Here is an 18,729-nt window from a genome sequence, read left to right as displayed (position 1 = left end):
AAGGTACTTAATTGTTACCCAGAAATGATTTGATATTGAGATAAAAAAAAATGGCTGCATTGGGCCTTTAACAATATGAGAGCTTGGGACTATAAAGTTCTATCTCCAATTGGATCAACATATTGTTCTGTTCAATGTTCTCTATCTATACAGGGTGCGTTTGTAAATTCACTCTGGCTATCTACTCTGATTTCAGAGTGTGCCAGGGCACAGAATAACTGATGAATTTACCAACACCTGTTGAATAGGGCCGTTGTCACTAAACGTTGGCAAAAAAACCTAATTCAATTGTTGCTAGCAGCACAGTTACAGTCACCAGTGTGCGCTCTTTTTGCAGATAGAACGTTACAGTCCCAAGCTCTCAAATAGTCAATGTACATTTTATTCATAACATGCTGGAACACAGAGTATAAATATGTATATCAAGTCAAAGACAGTCAATGAGTCAGAAGAAAAAAGGCAGATTTTACAATGAGTTGTCATATTTTGTGTGTGTTGTGGGTTCTTTTCTGAGGTTTATTTTTGAACTACATTGTCTTGGCTCAAAAATATACCCATTTACATGAATGGAGGACATACAATAAAATAAATATATTCACAAGTTCTGTAACCTCAGCGAGTTATCCCTGACCCTGGCACTTTCACGTTTGATGACCAAATATTGTTTGATCAGCTTGAAGCTATAGTACAATGCGTAGAGGAACGTTATACATACAGAGACCTACACAACCTCCAGGTTCAAATATCTGACCCCAATAACAAAATATGTATAATAACAATAACAAATCTCACCAATAATAAAAAGTAGTTGTAATAATCTGACACTTTTTTTGATAGTGAATGTAAAGTGAAAGTGGTTTCAATGTACAACAGTCTATATACAGTACATAGTACCAACTTGAGATAAAAAGGAAATAAAACAAATGCAACACAGGTGCTTAAGATACTGTTCTTTTGAAAAAGTTGACTCCCGGATGTAGTAGCAATGAGTGACAACAATGAAGCAAGTCAAACATTTGACACTGTTAAAAACAAATCTAATTGGCTGATGCAACACTGCCTACCCATGGTCAAAATTACATATTGCAAGTGCCATGAACAGACAACTCGCACTTGGCCTATTGCACATTTTTCTCCAGCAATTGAAACATTTACATGTTTGTTTAAAATCAGTGTTCTCTTTTTCTGAAAGTTTGGCAAGTTAAGTTTTATCTACAATATTTTTCACCATTTAAATAAATATGATCTTTGTAAACAAAAACAAACCACATATGGTCAATACAGATATGAACATTTATACAATTCCAAAACATTTCAAAGGAGAAAAATGAAATGAAAGAATCCTCTCCAAAATCTGGCACCAGCTTTGGTTAAACAAAAGAAAACAAAGAAATAATAAGTATTCAAACAATATACACTTAAACAACAGCAGGTATTAAATATCTGTATTAAAATCATCTTTCAAATCCCAAAACCAAAGCGTTAATGGGGGCAGAGGAGCTATATATATTTTATATCTAAAAAAAAAGTTCTTCCATTTCATTTAAATAAAAATATAAAACCACAGAATAATGTGTTCCTCTCATCGTCTCTCTGTCTGTCTCTTGGCTCAGGTCCGTCTATCCTGCTGTCATAATTTTTTTACAAACTGAAAAAGTATTTCACATATGATGCTGTTCACCCCCTGGTTGAGCACAGAGGAGATGGAGATGTCCAGGATTCGTCCCTCATACAGGACAAACTCTGGCCTGTTCTCCTCCACCTTGGCCATAGCCAGCAGAGCTTTGGCAGCCCGACACATCATGTTAATGCTGGGGGGCTCCATGGGGGGGTGGTGGGCCATGTGCAGCATGCTGTGGGGGTTCTGCTGGTACTGGGCCATGCTCACTCCATCCTCCAGGAAGCCCATCAGGTTACCCACACTATTCTTCTGTATGGCGATGGCGCGTGCTGCCGTAGAGTCTCCTTGAGCCAGGTTGGATAGGGTGGCCACGGCCATCTCGCGGTACACCTGGTTCTTACGCTGGCCCACGTAACGCACCAGGGTAGCATACAGCTTCTCCTGGCGGCTGAAGGGCGGCGTGGCCAGCAGCAGGTCCACGTTGTTGTCCTGAATGCTCAGCTTGCAAAGGCACTCCAGCACCAGTCTCTGGGGGGTGAGGGGCGAGTGGGGGGTGCCTGAGGGGAAGGGGTCCTGGGCCTCGGCAGAGGGACACACCATCCAGTGGAGCAGGCCGTTCAGGATGGGCAGGCAGATGGTCTCTGGGTAGAGGGACAGGTCCAGCTGGCCAGAGATGTTAGCCAAAGTGACCAAGGTGTTCTCCCTGAGTGTAGCGAGACAGTTCCACCACCACTCATCCTTACTGCAGGCCAGGCCCCGCTCCTGCACATCCTCTCTCTGGTAGCTAGGGGGCGTCCTCTTCCTCTCTGGGTGCTGGTGGTGGAGCAGCAGCAGTCTGCCCAGGATCAGCACCAGGCCTGGGTGACGGGACATGTCTGAGTCGTTCCCAGGGATGAAGGAGAGGCTGCGGATGATGTTGGACACACAGAGGCAGCGTTTGGCCAGGGAGTCCTGCCAGGGGGAGGACGTGGAGATGGGAGCCTCGTCCAGACATTGGGGCTCGTCCTCTAGCAGGGTGATGTGCTGGTGGCCCCCTCCCTGGTGCAGCCTGAAGGGGTAGGTAGGGGCAGAGTGGGTAGGGTGGCCCTCTGACAAAGCCCCTAACCGGGCACACAGTATATCATCGATGGTGGCAGTGATCCCCATCTCTGTCTGCTTTCCCCCCTCTGTGTCCTTTTCTTTATTGAGACTGGCACATTCCTCTCTCTCTCCATCCATCCTGTCAGGGTGCTCTCCCCTCCGCTCAAAGTGGGCCTGGATGTGGGCGGTGGAATCACCCCCGCCTGCCTGCCAGTGGAGAAGTCCGCTAGTGAACTCTGTCACGTGACCCAGCTGCTCTGTCGTGTCCTCAATCAGGTCCTCTTTGTGCAGGATCTTGACGGGGAATTTGTCGTACTTGCTGGCCTGTTGTGGCCTTGGCTCGTGCTCTGAAGGAGCCTGATAAGGAGAGTCTTCCTTACTTTCAGCTGAGGCTTCCTTACTCTCGGTTGGCTTTTCACTCTCCTCATTCTCCCCCTGCTTTTCTTTCTCCCCCTCCTTTTCTTTCTCCCCCTCCTTTTCTTTCTCCCCCTCCTTTTCTTTCTCCTCCTCCTCTTCTTTCTCCCCCTCCTTTTCTTTCTCCCCCTCCTTTTCTTTCTCCTCCTCCTCTTCTTTCTCCCCCTCCTTTCTTTCTCCCCTCCTCTTCTTTCTCCCCTCCTTTTCTTTCTCCCCCTCTTCCTTCTTTACCTTCATCTCGGCTACAGATTCCTCCTTCGTTCCCTCAGGGGCTGGTTCCGTTGCACTGAGGGGTGACATCCCTTCCGCTGTCATTTTCTCTGTGATGTCAACAGGTTTCTCTTCCCCCTTTTCTACTTCCCCCTTCTCCGTCTCCCCCCTCTCCACCTCCTGCTCCTGCTCAGGCTCTGGTGGGCTGGCCTCACAGTCCATCTCAGGTTCAGAGGTCAGCTCCTCCCCTTGGTCACAGGCTTCAGCCCCAAGGAGGGTATTCTGGCCGATGGTCCCTATCTCATACTCCTCCAGGATGCCAAAGATCTCCATCACACAGCGTCTGAAGTACTCCACTATCAGCTCCAGGAAGCCAGGCAACTGCAGACACAACAAAATAACAAATGGCATTAGGGCACCTTATTATCTACAGCGTATTCTGATAAAGATGTGTTGCTTTGTGTTGGGGTGGAGAACTGTCAAGCATGACTAAATGTAAATCATTTCAGAGTGACGTCAAGACTCAATCCCGGTATGGTTAAGAACGATAGTAAGAGAAGAGTGTGTAGAGTGTCTCCAGTTACCTGTGTGAGGGTGAAGGAGGCCACAGATCTGTCATCATAGAGCAGAATGTTGATGGTGTCCAGGGCCCACGTACTCTCACCCAGCAGACCTGACTTCAGAGACATCATCACTCGCCACGCCTCTGGGGTTCCTGTGGAGAACACAGGGGTTAGAGGAGGAAGGTTTGTAATTAATACCTGTCACAGATATCAAGATGATCACCATAATCCCAGTGCTAGTTTGACTTTACAGGACATTAGAAAGACATTAGAAAGATCTCTTACCAGTGTCTTTTGAGGTAATTTTGCGACGTGGCTTGAAAACGGGCATGGTGGCCTCTACAGATCCTAGAGGGTAGTTGAGATCTCTCAGCAGGTTAGGTGCGACTTGGCCTGGGTGCCCATTACCCTGCCCTGGCATGGGCATCCCTGGTTTGCCTGGCATCTTCATGGAGCCCATAAAGACAGCTTTGTTGGGGGACATGCGTGCCTCCATGGAGCGCTGGAAGGAGCCGGGGCTGGGGGCTCGGGGCAGGTGGTTGGCCATGGAGGGGGAGGTCTGGTATGCAGAGGGGGGCTGGCGGGAGGACATGGGGGTCATACCACCTGACATGTAGGAGGACTGGCGATGGCCTCCGTACCCAAGCCACTGACCATCCTGGATGGGTCGGCCCTCCAAATCATCTCCTCTCCCCATAGGACCGTATGGCGGTACCTGGGAGGGTGCCCCCTGTCTGTTGGGGTAGGGATAACCCATGTCTGTCCTGGAGGGCCACATGTTGGGCCCCTGGGGTCCTTCCACTCCGTTGTTAGAGGGTGGCCCCCCAGACATCATCTGGGGGCCCATGGGGTGCTGCCCCTGGCCAGAGGCCTGCATGCGCTCTCGGCTATAGGGGGAAGGGTAGGGGAACTGGCCCTGCATGGGCCTCCTCTCAGGTCCAGAGTAACCAGTGGTGTAGTGGTTGTACATGTCAGACTGCTGGCCCCTATACTGCATGGCATACATCTCCCCCTCATGTCTCTTTGCTGGGGGGCCGTACATCTCCCCCTCATGTCTCTTTGCTGGAGGGCCGTACATCTCCCCCTCATGTCTCTTTGCTGGGGGGCCGTACATCTCCCCCTCATGTCTCTTTGCTGGGGGGGCGTACATCTCCCCCTCATGTCTCTTTGCTGGGGGGCCGTACATCTCCCCCTCATGTCTCTTTGCTGGGGGGCCATACATCTCCCCCTCATGTCTCTTGCCTGGGGACCCGTACATGCTCTCCATGGTGCGCTTGTAGCCATGTGGAGAAGCAAAAGATTCCAAGGTGATTATTTTATTACAATAACATTCAATACTAAACCAATCATTAAACTAATCTCTGCTGTGCCTGCATCACGAGGCCTGCTCAATGAGCTCCTTAGTGTGTCTGTCTCTCACCTGTTGTTGAGGGTACATCCCTGAGGGGTGCATTCCATATGACATGCCAGGGTACTGCTGCGCGTAGCCTTCGTGTCTGCAGAGGAGGAAATCAATTAGTCGCTGAGGAACAGAAAGGAAGTTTCTAGACATCAACACAAACACTATTATGGTGGATGGTGGTGCTCCTCACCTCTGCTGGGAGGGGTATCTGTTGGGAGAGTAAATGCTGCCCTCGCTGTTGGAAGGTCCCATGTTGCTCTGGTTCCCGGGGGGGCCCATGCTCCCCTCCATCCCCATCAGATGGTCTGGTCTGAAAGACAGACAGTCAAGCCTTCAGATTGCATGAATATATGTTAACAAGGCATAATTGGTTTCTAAACTGCTTACCTCCTTTCGTAGCCTGGTCCATATGGGTAGGGGGAGCGCTGGCCCATGCCTGATGTAGACCTGCCATACATATCCTGTATGCCACCACTGGTCATCTGGCCTGGCATGTAGGGCTCCCCTCCTGCCACTGTGGAGAATGACCAGAGGAGCACAGTATGAATGGACAATATGCTGGAAACACAGTGTATATTTCTAGTGTTGTTGATGTAATGGTTTATTCTCTAGGTGGCACTAGTCTCCTACTAATAATCATCTCTTTCAGCATGATCAGGAGATCCTCCTGACAACCCAGCTATGTTATTCACTCAGAGGCAACATTTCTCAGAACCCAGCATCCAAACTCCAATCATCCTCTGCTCTCAGAGGTGAACCAGTCCAAATGAACAGTCAGTCAAATCAGGTGTTGCCCAAAAGACAGGGAAAAAACCAGCATAGGGTAAAAAATGGAAAGTGGAAAGATGAAGTTAGGACGAGAGACAATGACATCAGAGTGACTAATACATGCAAAGTGCCTTTGACAAACAGCTTTGACGTTCCAGTCATAACAGTAAAACACAGGTATCTGTCCCGCTCTGTACACCACCAGCCAGCCTGCCCGGCACGGACATGTGCTCAGACAGGCAACTAACAACCCTAGTAGAGGACACAAAGTGCCCATCGCACTGCTGGACCTCTAGTTGTAAGTTCCTGTAAAACATTACAAGAATGTTTAAAAATATATATATATTGTTGTCACAAGCAATTTAGTCTGGCGTGATGTTCTTAAAAAGTTCTGAGAAAGTCACAGTAGGACTACGCTCTGCATTTGTCATGTTTGTACAACTCATCAGCTTATTGCTGTGTACTGTATGGTGGTACATCTGTGCCAGTGCCTGGGTCCATGTTTTACTCACCCTTTCTCATGCCAACGAAGGGGTCCTTCTCGTACTGCATCCTCATCATCATGTTAGGGGGCATGTTGACCCCCTGCTGGTACACACCCCCAGAGCCCACCAGGGGGAGAGAGTTACGTTTCTGGAAGGCCGGGTCGCTCACCTCAGAGAACGGGTCCTGCACACTCACAACACTGCTCCTAGAGATAGAGGGAGAGGGGTAAAAGGTGAGGATCTAGACCAGGGCTGTCATTTTCCCCCGGGGGGCACATTTGGTCTTCAATGAGGTCTGCAGGGCCACATTGAAAAGGTGCTATATTTCCTTGTTGTCAAAATTTGCTAAAAATAGTCCATTGTTCTTGGAATTTATTTAGGGTGATTATTGAGCTGGACACGGTCAAGAAACTGTATGAATAAAGGTCCTTTATTATTTCTACACACTTTTCATTAGGTTTTAGTCCATTTAAAGAATATTGAGTTTGTTTCCCCCACAAATCACATTTGATATATATATTTTTTTACTCAAGCCACCCGCGGGCCGGATTGGACCCCCTCGTTGCCCAGATCCGACCCGTGGGCCATATGTTTGACACACCTGATCTAAACACTTTAATATACAGTGCTTCGGAAAGTATTCAGACCCATTGACTTTTCCCACATTGTTACGTTACAGTTTTATTCTAAAATGGATTAAATTACAAAAACTCCTCAGCAATCTACACACAATACCCCATAATGACAAAGCGAAAACAGTTTATTTTTAATTTTTATGTTTGAACATTTATTAAACATAAAAAAACAAAAAAGAAATAGTATTCAGACCCTTTGTTATGAGACTCGAAATTGAGCTCAGGTGCATCCTGTTCACATTGATCATCCTTGGATTGTTTCTAAAACTTGATTGGAATCCACCTGTGGTAAAATCAGTTGATTGGACATGATTTGGAAAGGCACACAACTGTCTAAATATGGTCCCACAGTTGCCAGTGCATGTCAGAGCAAAAACCAAGCCATTAGGTCAAAGGAATTGTTCGTAGCGCTCTGAGACCGGATTGTGTCGAGGCACAGATCTGGGAAGGGTACCAAAACATTTCTGCAGCATTGACGTTCCCCATGAACACATTCTTAAATGGAAGAAGTTTGGAACCACCAAACCTCTTCCTAGAGCTGGCCGCCCGGCCAAACTGAGCAACCGGTGGAGAAGGGCCTTGGTCAGAGAGGTACTCAAGAACCCGATGGTAACTCTGACAGAGCTCTAGAGTTCCTCTGTGGATATGGGAGAACCTTCCAAAAAGGACAACCATCTCTGCAGCACTCTGCAGTCTCTGAATGTCCTTGAGTGGCCCAGCCAGAGCCTGGACTTGAACCCGATCTAACATCTCTGGGAAGACCTGAAAATAGCTGTGCAGTTACCCTTCCCATCCAAAATGACAGAGCTTGAGAAGATCTGCAGAGAAGAATGGGAGAAACTCCCCAAATACAGGTGTTCCAAGCTTATAGCGTCATACCCAAGAAGACTTTAATCGCTGCCAAAGGTGCTTCAAAAAAGTACTGAGTAAAGGGTCTGAATACTTATGTAAATGTGATATTTTACTTTTTATAAATTAGCAAAACTTTTGAAAAACCTCTTTTTGCTTTGTCATTATGGAGTACTGTGTGTAGATTGATGAGGACAAAAACAATTTAATTAATTTTAAAATAAAGCTGTAACCTAACAAAATATGGAAAAAGTCAAGGGGTCTGAATACTTTCTGAAGGCACTGTACGTACAGTGATACTAACTGAGGTAAAGAGGATATATATGGTATGTATACATACAAACACAGTCACAACACAGGGATCATGGTATACCTGCTGGCTGGGATGGGGGTGACCTGTCCCTGGGGGGTGGTGGCTGGGGTGGGAGGCTTCAGGTCACCTGACATCTCTGCCATGGAGCTGCTGCCTGATGACTGGGGGGTCTGGGGGCCCTGAACGGACCCTGAGTTAGCTGTTAGAAAGCATGAAAGATAAAGGGAGAGAAAGAGAGAGATAGATGGGGAACATTTTTAAATCACCTTTATTGGGTCAAAACCCTACAGTACATAAACATTCAACCCTCAGTTGTCATACGCCACCGTGCTCATGTGTAGCAGCCTGTAATAAAACATTTGAGAGAGAGAGAGAAATTGAGAGAGAGAAATTAAGAGAGGAGAGAGAGATACAAGGATAGAGAGAAAATTTGAGAGAAAGATAGAACACACAGTTGGTTACAAATTAATAGGAAATGTCCAATTTAGTGTATAGAGACCAGGCAGATTTAGCGTGGGGGGAGCTGAGGAGCGGGGGTTAGGGGGTTGAGAGGGGTTTCCCAGGCCAAAACCTCTTAGTCATTTCATGTGACCCTGAAATTCCCTGTTTGCAGCATTTCCCTTATGTAAATGTAACAACCATGCCACCACCATGGCCAAGGACAGGGGTGACATACAGTGCCTTCGGAAAGTATTCAGACCCCTTGACTTTTTCCACATTTTGTTACGTTACAGCCTTATTCTAAAATGTATTCAATTGTCCCCCCCCCATCAATCTACACACAATACCCCATAATGGCAAAGCAAAAACAGGTCTTTAGAAATGTTTGCTAATTTATAAAAAATACAAAATAGAAATATCGCATTTTACATAAGTATTCAGACCCTTTACTCAGTACTTTGTTGAAGCACATTTGGCAGCAATTACAGTCTCGAGTCTTCTTGGGTATGATGCTACAAGCTTGGCAAACCTATATTTGGGGAGTTTCTCTCATACTTCTGTGCAGATCCTCTCAAGCTCTGTTAGGTTGGATGGGAAGTATTGCTGCACAGCTATTTTCAGGCCTCTCCAGAGATGTTCGATTCTGGGCTCTAGCTGGGGCAGTCAAGGACATTCAAAAACTTGTCCCGAAGCCACTCCTGGCTTGTCCCGAAGCCACTCCTGGCTTGTCCCGAAGCCACTCCGGATCTTTCTGTACTTTGCTGTGTTCATCTTTCCCTCGATCCTGAGTAGTCTCCCAGTCCCTGCTACTGAAAAACACCCCCACAGCATTATACTGCCACCAACATGCTGTAGGGATGGTGCCAGGTTTCCTCCAAAAGTGACACTTGGCATTCATCAGACCAGAGAATCTTGTTTTCCTGGTCTGAGAGTCTTTAGGTGCCTTTTGGCAAACTCCAAGCGGGCTGTCATGTGCTTTTTACTGAGGAGTGTCTTCTGTCTGGCCACTCTACCATAAAGGCCTGACTAGTGGAGTGCTGCAGAGATGGTTATCCTTCAGGAAGGTTCTCCCATCTCCACAGAGGAACTCTAGAGCTCTGTCAGAGTGACCATTGGGTTCTTGGTCACCTCCCTGACCAAGGCCCTTCTCCCTCGATAGCTCAATTTGGCCGGGCGGCCAGCTCTAGGAAGGATATTGGTGGTTCCAAACTTCTTCCATTTAAGAATGAGGGAGGCCACTGTGTTCTTGGGGACCTTCAATGCTTTTTGGTACCTTTCCCCAGATCTGTGCCTCAACACAAACCTTCGACCTCATGGCTTGATTTTTCCTTTGACATGCTCTGTCAACTGTGGGACCTTATATAGACAGGTGTGTGCCTTTCCAAATCATGTCCAATCAATATAATTTACCACAGCTGGACCTCAAGTTGTAGAAACATCTCAAGGATGATCAATGGAGGTGCAGCGGTATAAGGCACTGCTTCGCAGTGCTTGAGGCGTTACTACAGACACGGGTTCAATCACAGGTTGTGTCACAGCTGGCCGTGACCGGGAGACCTATGCGGCGCACACTTGTCCCAGTGTTTGGCCAGCCAGCATTTCCCTGTCCCATCGCGCTTTAGCAACTCCTTGTAGCGGGCTGGGCTCCTGCGACATCGGTTGCCAACTGGACGGTGTTTCCTCCAAGACATTGGTGCGGCTGGGTTCAGTGAGCAGTGTGCCAAGAAGCAGTGTGGTTTGGCAGGGCCGTGTTTCGGAGGATGCACGGCGACTCGACCTTCACCTCTCGCGAGTCCATATGGGAGTTGCAGTGATGGGACAAAACTGTAAATATCAATTTGTTACAAAAAAAGGATTATCAACGGAAACAGGATGCACCTGAGCTCAATTTCGAGTCTCATAGCAAAGGGTCTGAATACTTACGTAAATAAGGTTTTTCTGTTTTTTATTTTTAATACATTTGCTAAAAATGATTTAAAAAATTGTTTTTGCTATGTCTTTATGTAGTGTTGTGTGTAGATTCCTGAGGATGTTTTTTATTTAATCCATCTTAAAACAAGGCTGTAACATAACAAAATGTGGAAAAAGTCAGGCGGACTGAATACTTTCCGAAGGCACTGTATGTGAGGCCCCAAATCCTTTTAGCCTATCAGAGGGCCCGCTGGGGCCTATCTCACTAACAGGGTTGGGTAGGTTACTTTCTAAATGTATTCCGCTACAGTTACTAGTTACCTGTCCAAAACTGTAATCAGTAATGTAACTTTTGGATTACCCAAACTCAGTAACATAATTTGATTACATTCAGTTACTTTTAGATTACTTTCCCCTTAAGAGGCATTAGAAGAAGACAAAAATGTATGTTACCAATTGAACGACATCTATTGCAGGATAAATAAATGTTAAAGTTTACTGTACATAGCTGGCCATATATGGATATTAAATTTGACTTTATGGTTTGGTTGTGTAGGCTTATTCTAACCCATCACTTTCTACTGCATATAATACTATGATAAAATTATATCTTTACATTAATATCTATAATTTATACATCCAAAAGTGTATGTACCAACTACAGATTGCCCCTTTAAGTCTATCAAAAGTGTGCAAGTTTGAGCTTGTGTCCATTAGGTCTGTGGATTATTATTATTTTACAGCATGAATTAGTCCCACTTTTATTCCCTAGGCTGGGATCTGCATTATGCAGCTGCTGCAAGAGCGCATTTTTCACTGGCTGTCCACTGGTTTCAAAAACAATGTTTGATAGCAGCTTAAACTTGTTGAATTCAACCATTTTTGGTTTCAAATTTAGATTTGTGAACAGCCATCCACAACAACCACAATCCATAAGGCGCAAATAGCTAAATGAGAGAGCAGCAGTGTGATTCACATCAATGCGGTATGTAGATATCAATAATCAGTGATATCTGTATTGTCGTAAACTACCCCACTGCTGGCATCCTTACCTCCAAGAGTTTATTCAAGTTGGATAATCTGTGGATGCCGACAGCAGTCGCACCATTGGAAGACATAGCTTGGACTGTAGCCTACAAAAGCCTATTCCTGCTCTTTTCCCGCGATCCATCAAATGCATTTGTTGTGCCATCATAATGGTCTCTGAGTTGTGGTCAGAAATGCCTAGGTGGTACAAACTTACACTTGCCCCTTTTTTCAATACTGATTTGAATGTTATTAAGAAAACAGAGAAGTGTCAAACATTTTTTTTTGGAAACATCCTTTCCAAATGTAAAAGTAATCCTTGAAGAAATCATCTAGTTTTTCAAAAGTGTCTGTCATCTGATTACAATATTTTTGCTGGTAATGTGACAGATTACAGTTACCATTTTTTGTAATCCCTTACATGTAATTTATCACATGTAATCCAATACTCCCCAACCCTGCTCACTAACCACCACTCATTAACACGAGCCTCAGCACCTGCCTGCCGAGAGTAGAGGGGGAATGCAGGGACTGCTAAGAAGGAGCAGGAGAAGAGGAGGAAGAGAAGAAGAAGGGGGAGGGGGAGGAAGAGAGGGAAACAGGAGGAAGAGAAGGCCTCTCTGTGGGAATAGCTCATTGGAGAGCGCCAAACTTGCCGCAGTCGCTGTGGATAGTTTTATTTTGCAGCTTTTTGAAGATCGTTTTCCATTTTTGGCAGGGTGAACTCAGTGAGGGGTTCATGTGGAGGTTATGCCTGAGGGCTCAACTGTAGTTAAAACACAAAGGGGGGAGGGTGTCTGTAAGGGCGAGGATCACCCACATGCAGGCTGTACTGTACTATACTGTATTCTGCACTCCCTACAGTATATCAGAGAGAGTAACAGACTACTGTACCAGAGACCCGGCCATGCTACACTTCACTCAGGGGTAAGGTAGCTAGAATGATATGAAGCAAGTATCAGACCATATGATGCATAAATTGTATGATGCCATGGCTATGAATTTTTCAGCGCATAGGAATATTCAATTATTGAAGGTCTGTAACAACACAGGAAATGATGTAATGCCACGCCGCATTACACATGAAGACCCTACAAAGCGAAAGAGGAAAAAGGCATGTATGAAGTAGGAATGAAGGAAAACATGATGGCTAGTTTTAGGAGATAAGAGATGCTGGATATGTGAATGAGCGTTTGGTGTAGCAGCTCCTCTCTGCACTGCACGCCTCTAACAGGAATAAAGAATGGCTTAAAAAATTCATACTACTTCTGAATTATTCAACAATACCCCCTGCCGCCACAACAGTTAGAGGGTAGAGGGAGGGAGGGAGGGAGGGAGGGAGGGAGGAAAAGGGGATACCTAGTCAGTTGCACAACTGACTGCATTCAACCAAAATATGTCTTCTGCATTTAACCCAATCCCTCTGAATCAGAGAGGTGCGGGGGGCTGCCTTAATCCACGTCATCATGTCTGTATGCCTGTTTCATCAAATGTATTTGATTTGATTTGAAACAGGCATACAGGCATACAGACAGACAAGCATATAAACAGACAGGCAGGCAGACAGACAACACGGGGAGGGAGGCAGACAGAAAGTAAGGCAGACAGGCAGGCAGACAGACAGACTGGGATACAGATAAGCATACAGGCAGGCAGACAGACAACACTGGGAAGGAGGCAGGCAGAAAGACAGGTAGACAGGCAGGCAACACTAGGAGGGAGGGGACATTTACACAGCGTGAACTCAAGTGTCCTTTATTCTACGTTCAGAGAGAGAGAGAAATGAGGGAGCGAGAGGAAGAGAGAAAGGTGTGTGTGAGTGTAAAGGTTGATGAAATAAGACAGAAAGCGCTGGCTCACAGGTGTGTGTCAGAGTGAATAGAGGTTGACTGGAGGTCAGCATTGTTTATATTCATCGCTCCAGCCTCATGAATCAATCTCAGGGGGATCCCCCTCCCCTCCTCCGACTCCTCCCTCCCAACAACTCCTCTTTGCTGCTCAACAGCTTTCTCTACTCTGTGACGTCATCACCTAGCTGTCAGCTATACATGGAGCCTGCTTCATTGACATGGTCAGTGAAGCAGGCAGCCAGGCAGGCACCTGGGAGCAGGATGGATGGCTGGATAGATAGAGGGATAGTTAGTAGATGTTAGAGATAGATAGACAGATAGACAAATCGGGCCAACATGAGGTCTCATCTGTGTTAAGAGCACAGTGCGGACATGGTTCTCTCTCCACTTCAATCAATCACACAGCACTATGTCATCTACTGTAAGTGAAGGTAATAGCGACTGCTCTGGTTCTTAAATGTACACATATTTCATTCTGTTTCAGCTTACGGTCATTTCTATTTTAGTGTCTGTTCCAGTAAATAGACGCACTGACCTGGCTCAACATGAAGGTAAATATTCATATCAGAAGGTTACTCCTCCATCAAGAGTCTAAGAGACTGGGATGCAGACATATGTCTGAGTAGGTGTGTGTCTACATGTGTGTGTGTGTGTGTGTGTGTGTGTGTGTGTGTGTGTGTGTGTGTGTGTGTGTGTGTGTGTGTGTGTGTGTGTGTGTGTCTGTGTGTGTGTGTGTGTGTGTGTGTGTGTGCTGAAGGTAGGTACTCCTCTCCAGCCCTTTAGTAAAAGCAATCTGGTGTGACTTAGGCAGCTGAAGTATTGGTGTTCTATTTAAAAAGCAGGGTAGGTCACTCTTCTCATCACCACTCTGAATTAGAGATGTGACCTTCACACTCCAGCTCTCTCTCCTTAGCTGGGCACCGTAATTGTGCTTAGAAACATTGTCAGGGACAACATGCAAATCAAAAACTTTGTCTTATAAATAGCATACCAGCGTAACCCAGAATTACATGACTTAACATTTTTAACACGGCAAACACATCAAGCCATATCTCTGCTTAGAGGTGCTGTAACTTGATTGTTTTTAATGTTATTCCAAGACACCATACTAGTCCGAGAAAAGGCACACATTCTCCCATCTAGTAAGACTGTCTTGCTGGTGCATTGATGTCAGCATACAGTACAGTTTCACCTGATACAGTGTAAAATCATTACTATCATCACCACCATCATCTTCACAATCATCATCATCATCAGTGTCAGTGCCGGTCCTTACCAGGAGAGGGCAGCTGCACCTTGGCCTGCTTCCTGTTTTCCCCCCCAGTCCCAGTGTTGCTGTCGGCCGGCTGGTCCTCTCCTCGCTCCACCTTACACTCATAGGCAAACAGGTACTGGATGTACTGCTTCTTCAGACAGCTGGCGGAGCTACTGGAGGTACCAACACTCAGATTGGTGGACAGCTCACGCCACTTCTTGTTCTTGTTCACCTTTGAGGGGAGGGGAGAGGATGTATAGAGGAGAGGAAGGATGGGAAGGGTGACAGGAAAGCATTAATACAATGGCATGTTAGTCCACTGTATGTATCCTGGCTTGAAACTACTAAACATTTGCTTTGCCCCACTTCAAAGCTACTACCAAATAAGTGATATTGACAAGTCTAATAAACCACATCGATAGTGTATAGCACTACGGTATTTCAGTTTCAGTCCTGTAAGACATAATGAAATGAAATCAGTGGTTGTCTCTCACCAGGGCTAGGCCCCCTATCTCCCTGACAGCCATGTAGAGTCTGCAGAGGTCCAGGGGCTTCTTGCCCACGGCGGGAAGGTGGGGGACAGGTGTACCCCTCTCCTCCATGAAGGACAGGTACCGGTCCACCCAGCCACGCCTCTCCGGCTCCCCACCCATATCGTACAGGCGCGTGATTCGTTCGTTAGTCATGGTGGACGAGTTGAGCTTCTGAGTCTGAAGAGATGGAGAGAGATATGGAATTAGCTCCAACCTTGCAAACTTACACAACTACTGAAATCAGTCATCGCACTGAAAAAAAAAACAAGAAATAAAACATTGGAAGATATTGGTTAAAATATAAGGAGGCGTGTCATACAGGGCTGGAGGGAGTCTTTGGCCAGACGGGGCTGCTGATGCTGTCACTGTCATCCCCATGGTAGGAGGACAGGCTGGCTGGGCTGGGGGACAGGGGAGAGGGGACAAGCATGGCACCAGGGGTGGTGGGCTGGGAGACACACTGGGATCCACTGTGGCCATCCTGTAACAGAGAGAGAGATAAACAGAGAGAGAGAGACAGCGGGGGAGAGAGACAGAGGGAGAGAGACAGAGGGAGAGAGGAGAGAGAGACAGATGGAGAGAGAGCCAGAGAGAGCGAGAGAGAGCGATATATATTTATTTATATATATATATATATATATATATATATAGAGAGAGAGAGAGAGAGAGAGAGAGAGAGAGAGAGAGAAAAGGAGGAGAAAAACCAAGGGTGAGCACTTATGTAGGGTCTTATGTAGGGTCTTATGTAGGGTTTCCACCACTTCCAAATTCGCCAGACAAAGATCAGCCCCCAATCATTTTCAACAAGAGCAGGCGGAGCAATGCACAGGGGATTGTGGGAAGGTGAGAGGTGAGAGCCCTGCTAGCAGAGCGGTAGAAAAAGTTCAGCTCTGCTCTACTTTATACAAATTGAACATGGCCACCGCTGCAATTAACCAATCAAGTGAGGAGCAGATGTTTGCTTGAAAATCTTCCGTTCATGAAACATAGTTCTGCGTGTCATTAGTTCCCGGGCAAGCACAACCAAAAGAGATGGAGGAAAGACGATCATCGCTGTGTATGGTTTTCCAATTCCGTATGATTTTGCTTTGATACACTCTTAGAAAAAAGGGTTCCAAAAGGATTCTTCGGCTGTCCTCATAGGATAACCCTGTTTGGTTCCAGGTCAAATCCTTTTTGGTTCCATGTAGAACTTTCTGTGGTTCTACCTGGGACAAAAAAGGGTTCTTCAAAGGGTTCTCCTATGGGGACAGCCGAAGAACCCTTTTAGGTTCTAGATCACACAAGCGTGTAGAATACAGAGACAAAATCATAAGGTCAAGAGGATTGCAGAGACTGTTGGTGTTGATGGTGAGTGAAGAGAGATTTGCACAACAATGTTTGCTTATGTTGCTGCTAGCTAGTTACGAACCTCAATCAACCTAAACGTCAAAACTGTGATCAAACCCAACATTTGTGAATGTGTCGAGTAAATTAAATTGTCAAATTTGCCCAGAAATGACCAGTAACACACATTATAACAGTGCTAATGATTCACCAAGCATGCATTTCCCATGTAATATCCTACCAATTGGATTATTATGGTATCATAACAATAAAATGTTCATGTATTATAGTTTATGGCTCTTTCATTATACTTGTGTCATGACATTGATGATGATAGCTCACTTCCTGTAAAATACATAGGCCTACATACACATGACTGGGTATTTTGTGTAAAGGAAAATGTGGCTTTGAATTGCAAACATTGTTGTGCAAATCTCTCTTTAACCACCATCAACAACAACATCTCTACAATCCTCCTCCATTGACCTTCTGATTTTGTCTGTGTATTCTGAAATCATTCTCAGCAAATAAACAAGGTATAATTACAATGCTCCCCATGCCCCATTATTTTCCTTTTTGACATTTTAATTACACCACAAATTGTCAGCTCCTTATTTTCATGTACAGTACTGTACCTAGGGTTGCATTTGCACTAAACAATTTCATGTCAGAAAAATAATGTAGAAAATCTGGCTCATGGTTATTAGCCTCATATACATTATCTACTGGTATAATTTTTTAATTGAGAACATATAGCTAGCTCAACAATATACAATTGATGTGTGAGTTTAGCTTTTCTCTGCTTCAGATATACAATGACAAACGCACATTGATTGCACATGTTCATTAGGTCAGTTATGCCATCATACTGTAGGCCTATGGCTGCATTGGTGATGCATGACATTATGATAAACTGCAAAATGGGTTCACATGGCTGATATCCTGAGACAGAGTGACAATCAAATAAAACCGATTGGAGAGCTCACATCTGGACAAAAATGTAATGTTAGTTTGAGAAAGCAACAAAGTAACACAGCAAATACAAGACAGATCCCCTTCACACCTTTTTATTGCAAAATGAATGAACATTGACACGAGTTCTTCTTGAATATTGTTTTTAAGTTAACAATTAAAACAAGTTTAAAAACTTCACTTCAATTAATCAACATAAATTAATCAAAATATAATTTCAAAATGTACAAATAATCTAACTTGTTTATAAATGTTAGACGCTACTATTACTAAAGCATAATTTCTAGGTGAACAAAAAAGTCCTGTCATGATTTTCCTTCCAGGGTGAGGATAAAAGAGAGTCCCCCCTCTCCCACTAGAGAGGAAGGGGGAAAGTGGGACAGTTTTATAACTTTAACGACCAGTCGTAAACTTTCTCTCTCTGGCCCGGCAGTATTGAACAAAGGAATATGATGTGTGTAGAGAGAGAATCGGACGCCAAAACTCCAACATCCAACAGTGGATAATGAAACAATATTTGTAACATAAAAAATATGGGAAATGGTTTGTGGGGATCCAAACAATAATTATGGCAAAAGTATATTGTTTTGTAAGGTCATTAAGGATGGTATTACAAGATAATGGTAACTCTACAAATGTATACGTCCCAGTTATCAGATTTACATCTAAAGGTTGTAATTTTATATGATTAAATATGAAACCATTTGTGAGAAGATTAAATGTGATTTTAGCCTTCTAAATTAGATAACTGTTTTTCATTTAAACTTTTTCCAAGTCAGTAACCACGCCAACGTGAGCACAGACATTGTGGCAACGTGATGGTACCGCCCTCCAAGGCGAGTGCATAAAAGGACTCGCTGAAGAATGAACATATTAGACCAGTATACGTGCAGCGCGAGCTGAATATGCTGAAATGGTTGCAATTTCAATACAGACCAGCGTGACCGACAGCGTGAGCTGAATGTCACGAAATTGATAGAAACTCTCTAGACTACACAGGAACATTCAGTCTGCAGCTGTTTATGTACTTTAGTCTAGTAAACTCGACCAAAGACCACCTCTGAAGGATCTTGTC

The 18,729-nt window shown here is 45.1% G+C and overlaps 1 protein-coding gene across 1 annotated transcript in view; it reads right to left on the bottom strand.

The window, feature by feature from the left end:
* Positions 1–493: 493 nt before the first annotated feature.
* Positions 494–18,729, bottom strand: part of LOC115146334 (AT-rich interactive domain-containing protein 1B-like) — a 378,630-nt gene continuing 360,394 nt past the window's right edge. Inside the window, exons 11-22 of the mRNA XM_065004267.1 lie at positions 15,676–15,837; positions 15,318–15,533; positions 14,845–15,055; positions 8,401–8,539; positions 6,571–6,749; positions 5,678–5,804; positions 5,481–5,600; positions 5,309–5,384; positions 4,174–5,161; positions 3,910–4,040; positions 3,312–3,706; positions 494–3,146 (exon numbers count right to left, since the gene is read on the bottom strand). Of these exons, the coding sequence (XP_064860339.1) occupies positions 1,631–3,146; positions 3,312–3,706; positions 3,910–4,040; positions 4,174–5,161; positions 5,309–5,384; positions 5,481–5,600; positions 5,678–5,804; positions 6,571–6,749; positions 8,401–8,539; positions 14,845–15,055; positions 15,318–15,533; positions 15,676–15,837 (4,260 nt within the window). The 3' untranslated portion in view covers positions 494–1,630. The remainder of the gene's footprint in view (positions 3,147–3,311; positions 3,707–3,909; positions 4,041–4,173; positions 5,162–5,308; positions 5,385–5,480; positions 5,601–5,677; positions 5,805–6,570; positions 6,750–8,400; positions 8,540–14,844; positions 15,056–15,317; positions 15,534–15,675; positions 15,838–18,729) is intronic.

The sequence above is a fragment of the Oncorhynchus nerka genome, linkage group LG18 (assembly GCF_034236695.1).
Source record: "Oncorhynchus nerka isolate Pitt River linkage group LG18, Oner_Uvic_2.0, whole genome shotgun sequence".
In the NCBI taxonomy this organism is placed as follows: domain Eukaryota; kingdom Metazoa; phylum Chordata; class Actinopteri; order Salmoniformes; family Salmonidae; genus Oncorhynchus; species Oncorhynchus nerka.
This window is presented reverse-complemented; position numbering and strand designations above follow the sequence as displayed.